At 47.1% G+C, this 7,233-nt stretch overlaps 1 protein-coding gene across 1 annotated transcript in view; it reads left to right on the forward strand.

Annotated features, from left to right (window-relative positions):
- The window catches only part of TRRAP (transformation/transcription domain associated protein), a 138,656-nt gene extending 134,228 nt beyond the window's left edge, over positions 1-4,428 (forward strand). Inside the window, exon 71 of the mRNA XM_054993020.1 lies at positions 3,093-4,428. Coding sequence (XP_054848995.1) covers positions 3,093-3,377 — 285 coding nt within the window. The 3' untranslated portion in view covers positions 3,378-4,428. The remainder of the gene's footprint in view (positions 1-3,092) is intronic.
- Positions 4,429-7,233: the final 2,805 nt, after the last annotated feature.

Raw genomic sequence — 7,233 nt, forward strand, 5'->3', positions numbered from 1 at the left:
CCAATCAGGGATTCTTTGATAAGAGAGAGCCTTTTTTCAAATTCTGCAAGGACAAAAAAAGCAGGCCTGGCTCAGAGCAGACTCCATTTTGTGGGAGATTTCTGGAGACAGAGATATTGCTGTGAGTGCTTGCTGAGCCTGCCCTGCCCTCTGGCTGGCTTTTGGATTAACCACTGCCTACCTGGAGGAAGACCTGAATGAGGGAGGAAGGAACTGCCAGGTTGCCTGAGGAGGGCCACCACCTAGTTTGGGAGTCTTAGACTCATTCCCCCTCCTGTTTTGGGGTGTTGGGGATGGGGAGGGGAAGGAGAGAAGGGGCAGTATTTTGATAAGTAAAGTTTATATTTCATAAATTGTTTTTTACTTTTGGAGAGGTGTTTCGCCTTAGCTGTTTTAAGACTGCTTTGCTTTGCTGACTGACTGTTGTCTGTGTTTAAAGAGTTTTTGGCAGTGGTAATTTTTTAGTTTTCTTCTTGTTGGAGGTGGAATTGTATTTTGAATTTTTACTGTTGGGAGAAGTGCGCACTTCACATCAGACATCTGGACATGCTCTCAGTTGCAGCATGTGTACCTGTCGCTGACTGCACACTGGTGGCAACCTTCTGGATGGTGGTGGGACAACCCGCATCAGGCGGACAACATCGCTGCTGCCATTGAGAAACTGGAGAGGGTAGGCAGGGATGTCACCATAGATGACTGATGGTGGCGCAAACATCAAGGCAGTGGCAGCATAAGTGGGCCTCAAGTGCATTTATTGCGCAGCCCACAAATTTCACCTTGTGGAGGGGGGGATGCCTTGGGTCAGAGTTCTTCTGATGCTGTGACTTGTGAGTTCCGGTGTCTCATCCTGAGATGCCAGCGCATCACAGGTCGCTTCTCACTCCGAGTGAAATCTACTCACCAGCTGTGCCAGGAGCAGGTCTAGCAGGCGTGCCAGGGCATCGCCTGATCTGCAACATTAGCACTCGCTGGAAGTCTCCCCATGCCATGCTTGAGCGTTGGTTGGAGCAGCAGGCCTCCCTCTCCGAGAGCGACGCTTGGAGGGAGGAGAGTCAGTGCAGCCAAGAGGGCTGGCTGACCATCTCCCTGACAGTGGAGGTCCTTCGGCCCTTGAAGGATTTCACTGTCACGATCTCTTCTGACACGGCCACTCTGGGTCTAGCCATTCCTCTGATCCAGTCACTTCCGAGGAGGGTGGCCTCCTTCCTGTACCATGTGTAAGATGTGCAGACCTGGTTCCAGCTGTGCATGTGCTTGTGAGAAGGCTGCAAAAGGGCATCCCGTCCCACCTGTCACCTCTCACCAAGAAGGAGTTGTACATGTTGGCAACCCTGTGGGACCTAAGCATCAAGGGCAGCATTGCCAGGAGGGCCAGGAAGCTCGCCAGCTTGAGGGACGAGCTCTCTCGTTGGCTACAGTGTACGCAGCCTGAGAAGGACACCCTGCCAGCAGAGGGGTAGAGTAGAGCTCTGCTGTTCCCTGTACCTCCCCTTCTCCGCAGAGTTCTCCCACGGCCACTCCTGAGATGTCCATGGAGATAGTGGCCATTGGGGAAGAGCTCAGGCTGTCTGGGAACGTGAGGCACGTGAGCCAGGATTTAGCAGCGGAAATAGTCAGGGACTTCCTTTCAGAGCCCTGCGATTTGTGTACCGTCTGTCCTCCGATCTGCTGGGCCAACAAAAAGGCAGTCTGGCCGGGCCCCTCTCTCAAGGCTTGGAGGCGCCTCTCGTGCCCTCCAACAAGCACGCAGAGCGAGCGTGTCTTCTCCCATATGGACGACATTGCTGGCCCTCATCACACTGGAGAGCTGAGCCGTTGGTCTTCTTGAAGTTCAACTTGCTGCTCGTCAGTTGCCTGACTCTGGCTTTTGGGAGTAACTGAAGTGGGCGCGCACACCTTGCACCTGCATCCTCTGCCAGTCTTTGTTGGAGAGATGGGGACAAGCGCTCTTCCCAAAGTTAACTTAGGTAGAAAACCATCAGGACACTTTATGCCGTTGCCATGGCACGCTCACTATATAAAATTCATGCCGCAACGCGGTAGTCTCCCTCCCCACCAAAACGGAACACCAGCCCTGCCTGCACACTCCCTGGAGCTTGGCACAATATTGTGAAGAGAATCGAGAAAGGCAGCACCAAAAAAAATGTTCTCTTGCCGCTGGAATGAAAGAGAGCAGTTAGGGAAAGTAGAGAATTGGGTGTGCCGAAAAAACAAGCAAAAGCCCACACAGAGGCATCAGAAATGAAGCTGCCACGGCGGCATGCTGTGGTGTTGTGTTAACTTTCTTCTTTGCAGGGGTGGGAGAGAACAGGAGGACCGGCGATAAAGGGTGACGTCTGCAGCTCTTACCTCGAGGCTGCTCTGAGCCACTGAGTGACAGGCTGCATACAGACGGCAGGGAGCGGAATAGGGAATAATGGCCAAATACGTTTGGTATTCTTGAATGAAACTGGATCCATAACCCATATTGGTTTATTTGGATTTGGACATCTGTAATACTGAATATTTATGGTCAGGGGTCATTTTGTAGAAAAAGAGCTGGAGGAACTAATTAGCATAGTTCATTAGCATATGCCACGCCCCCTGACATCACCTATCCTGGTTGTTTTGGGCCCAATCCTGGCCATTCAGGCCCGAAATTGGGCCCAAAATGGCAAAAAGGGGCTGAAAATGGCCAAAAAGGGGTCCAAAACGGTCAGGATCAGGCCGCTGCTGAGTGGGAGAGTGATCCACCACCCATCAGAGGCTCGATCCGGACCGTTTCGGCCCTAATCCAGGCTGAAATGGGCCCAAAATGGCCAAGCGTCAGGTGGCGGGGCCTCCTGACATGTGACCTCTTTGGGGAACTGCCGGAACTGCATTTCTGTGCATTCCCCCTCGAAATGAGCCCTGTTTATGGTATTACTGATACCTGGATCCAAATAATACCAATTTTTTTTGCTGCACACCCCTACCAACATCTAAAGAAAGATTTATGTGGCGGGGAGGGTCCAATGTGTACTTTTTAAAAAAAATTACAGTTTTGTTTAACCCTTAATCCCCTTGACGGCCCCTCCTTAGTTAAACGTAATTATCTTCCTCCTCCTTCGCAGGTCGATGGCATCCTGAAGACGGTGCTGCGAGATGAAATAATCGCCTGGCATAAGAAAACTCAGGAAGACACTTCCTCCCCACTCTCGGCTGCCGGGCAGCCGGAGAACATGGACAGCCAGCAGCTGGTCTCACTGGTTCAAAAAGCCGTAACCGCCATCATGACCCGGCTGCATAATCTGGCTCAGTTCGAAGGAGGGGAGAGCAAAGTCAGCACTCTGGTAGCCGCGGCCAACAGCCTGGATAACCTCTGCCGCATGGATCCAGCTTGGCACCCTTGGCTTTAACCCTGGCGGCCGGCACGCTTCGCTGTTGCTTTGTGAAGCTTGTGTTGTGTGATGGTGTCGGTGGGGGAGAGCAGGAAATGTGAAGCAATTTATTCCGGCGCCATGGCTGCCTCTGTCCCTCTTGCAGCCACCCTCTGGGCCGCCTCCGTCTTTGGTGTGATCATGTTTACAGATGTACTGCTGTTTTTCGAAGCAATCGTACCATTTCGAAGCAATTTCAGGTGGTCGTTATACAGGAGTAACTTTTTTTTTTAACCAACAGCTGAAAATTGGGGAAGGAGGACTTAAATACTTCACAGAAGAAATCTTGTTTTATGTCAATTGTGAGAATATTGACACTACTTCGCAAGTCGACGATCAACCTGCTCTGAGCTCTAAGCCCTTTTTATATACTCTGAAGAAAACGAGTATTCCTACATGGTGGGAACTCGTGGAATGGACTTTTTTTAAAAACTAAGAAAAGTGTTTTCCTTCATTGTTTGCCTTCACATTGGTACCAAGATGACTCAAATAGTGTTTTTATTCAGTCAGAAATATACCTGAGCTACGATGGGTTTGTACAGAGATTTTTTTTTTTTGTAATGATGTATAGAAGAGCCCTGTGTTTTTGCTGGTTGTTAGAAAAAACGATCAAATTGTGTTAAGGTTTCTTTTTTTTTTCCCCCTTGGGGGCAAAGCTACTGTACAGTGAAAATGGGCATGTTTCAGAAGTCTAGTTTAGTAGTTTACTTATGCATAAAAAGGGAATTTATAAAACCATCATCAAGAGATGTATTTGGATGGAACTGGTGCAACACAGTTTTTTTTTTTTAAAAAAGTATAAGATAAGGTGGCGATATTTTTTGAGCTTGGACACAATTAAATGTATATCAATAAAGTAGCTTCTTGAGAAAAATGTTCTTAGCTTTTACTTTTGTAATTAAAAAAAAAGATACGTCTTTTATTTGAGTCTGTGTTAGCATTTTTAAAAATAAACCTTGCAGTGTTGAGAATGTTCTAGTTAAAATTTGTACAGGTTGAATTTTTCATAATAAATATTTTCTAAAATGCGTTAAAAGTGCTGATTTTCTTGCAGCGAAGAGAATGCTTTGGAAAATTGAAATAAATTATGGCAAAACAGAGAGAATTGTAGCCCTGCGACTTGTCTCCACCTCCTGTTTTGTTTTATTTTACTCCATTTATACCGTGCCTTTCTCCCCCGTGGCAACCCAAAGTGGCTTACATCATACTCCACTCCTCCATGTTATCCTCACAATAAACCTGTGAGGTAGGTTGTGACCACCAGCAAGCTTCCACGGAAGAGTGGGGACTCGAACTTGGGTCTCTTAGACCCTTGTCAGATGCTCTAGCCACTATGCAACGCCTTTATGCCTTGTGCTTTATACAGATAATCCAGTTCTGCGGTGTGATAGTTTCTGGGCCCAATTCAAAGCCTGACAGACAACCGATATATATGGCTTGTAAAACGCTTATGGCTGCAGACGGTTGTGGAGTATAATTACGTCATCTAAATTGCTTGTCCGCTCAGCCTCTGGCTTTAAAAGCCAGTACCTCTGTCTAATGTTTGTTGTTGGCACCAGGGCGGGAATCCTCAAATCCGTCATAAAGGAAGGCCAATTTTGCTGCTGAAATGAGATAACATGAGTATCTTTTCAGGAATCACTTTATTAGCCTATTTGAGGACGTTTGAGCTTTAGACTCCCAAAGGTCAGAGGAGTGTGTACTATTTTTACTAGAGAACTGGGGAAGGGGGCGGTATCTCCAATCATACCCAAAGGTGGGGCCTGCAAACAAGCAGTTCTGGAACGTTCCGGAGCTCAAGCCAATGGTTAGTTTCCTTCAAGCTCATTCGTGTACTTCTCAGAAACATCTGTGTGGCCCCTGATAAACATTTTAACAGGACAGTGAACTAGATGGATATTTGGTCTGCTCCAGTAGGGGATGTGTGAAAGAGAAAGAGCTGTCTTCAGGAAAATGTCTTTGGACGGTATTTTACTGTTATAAATCAAAGTTTTAGCCTATTCCCATCCTAAGTAACCAGATGGCAACGCATTACAAAACCAAATATATCTTTTAAAGTCCTGTCCTTGCTGAACAAGCTTTTCTCGCATTATTGTTTCTTTAATAAATGTAATTCTTCAAGAGGTTCCACTTAAACTAACTTCTTGTTCCTATCTTGTTTTGCATTTTCCTGGGAATTTTTAAAAATTGCCATTCTTATATTTATTTAGAATTTACAGCTGCTTGCTTCTGGACCGGGTGTCTTACTAACCATGGGTCTTAGCCGCTTTCCATTGTTTCCTATGGGAAAAAAATTTCCAAGGCTTTCCAGGCAAACGGAAACCTTAAGTAAGTCCCACTCCCCTGCAAACTGAACCAAGAAAGCCCAATAGAACCATAGAAGAGGAGGGGAACCAGTGTCCAACCAGAAAATCCAAAAATCCATTTACAACCTCACTCTAGCCTGGAAGATGGCTTCTTACCTCGACATGGCTGACCTGGACACCTGGATTCATGCTATGGTAACATCAAGACTTGACTACTGTAATGCACTATACATAGGTCTCCCATCTAAACTAACTAGAAGACTCCAATTGGTGCAAAACGCTGTGGCTCGACTGCTATCAGGAGTGAGCAGGAGCATGAACATCACCCCCATTCTGCGGTCACTCCATTGGCTACCTATCAGCTACCATGCTCAGTTCGAGGTACTAGTTATCACATGCAAAGCTCTTCACGGCCATGGCCCGGCACACCTACGGGATCGCCTCCTTCCCCATGTTCCTCCACGGCAGCTTTGCTCATCTGAACAGGGTCTCCCACAAGTGCCAGCCTGCACGTGGGCGAAATCAACAGCAGCCCGTAAATGGCCTTTCTCTGTGGTGGCCCTTACCCTTGTGGAACAGCCTGCCTGAGGAGGTCAGGAGAGCCCACACTCTCCTAGCTTTCCGCAAACGATGCAAAACTGAATTATTCCAAAAGGTTTTTGTATTGTAGGGAGGGGCTCTTATGCTTCACATTAGTTAAGGACCATAGACTTCACCACTATGTTGCCTTATGTACTACCTGTTGTCTTAAATATGTGCTCCTATGAGCTACTTGTGTTTCATGTGATTTAATGTTAGCCCTAGAAATGCTTATATTCTGTTTCAACATTTCTTCAACGCTGTATGGATTCTTACTAATGCTAAGTCTTTATAAATTGTGCTTATTTACCCTATGGTATTGTTTATAGAAATGTCATTGAAATCGACTGTACTAATCTCACACTAAGGAGCCCCGTGGTGCAGAGTGGTAAGCTGCAGTGCTTCAGCCCAAGCTCTGCCCATGACCTGAGTTCGATCCTGGCAGAAGCCGAGTTCAGGTAGCTGGCTCAAGGTTAACTCAGCCTTCCATCCTTCTGAGGTCGGTAAAATGAGTACCCAGTTTCCTGGGGGTAAAGTATAGATGACTGGGGAAGGCAATGGCAAACCACCCCATAACAAAAAGTCTGCCAAGAAAATGTTGTGATGTGATGTCCCCCCATGGGTCAGTAATGACTCGGTGCTTGCACAGGGGACTACCTTTAACTTTACCTAATCTCACAGTGTGTAATCCGTCTCGAGTCTCAGTGAGAAAGGCAGACTATAAATGACATAAACGAAAAATAAAGTCAAACTAAAGACCCCCCCCTCAATGTAAATGTAGAGAATCCTGAACTGAAGCAAAGGGTGGAAGTGAGGCTCGCTGGAACCACAGAGTTTAAAAGGCAGCCAGAGGCAGCTTGATGGGCTCTTTTGGAGCTCAGGCAGGGGTGGAGGAGTGGGGTGGGATGGTCCGCTGCCTTCTGTCCCAGATTCCTGCCGCACTCCTGCTA

The sequence above is a fragment of the Eublepharis macularius genome, chromosome 12 (assembly GCF_028583425.1).
Source record: "Eublepharis macularius isolate TG4126 chromosome 12, MPM_Emac_v1.0, whole genome shotgun sequence".
In the NCBI taxonomy this organism is placed as follows: domain Eukaryota; kingdom Metazoa; phylum Chordata; class Lepidosauria; order Squamata; family Eublepharidae; genus Eublepharis; species Eublepharis macularius.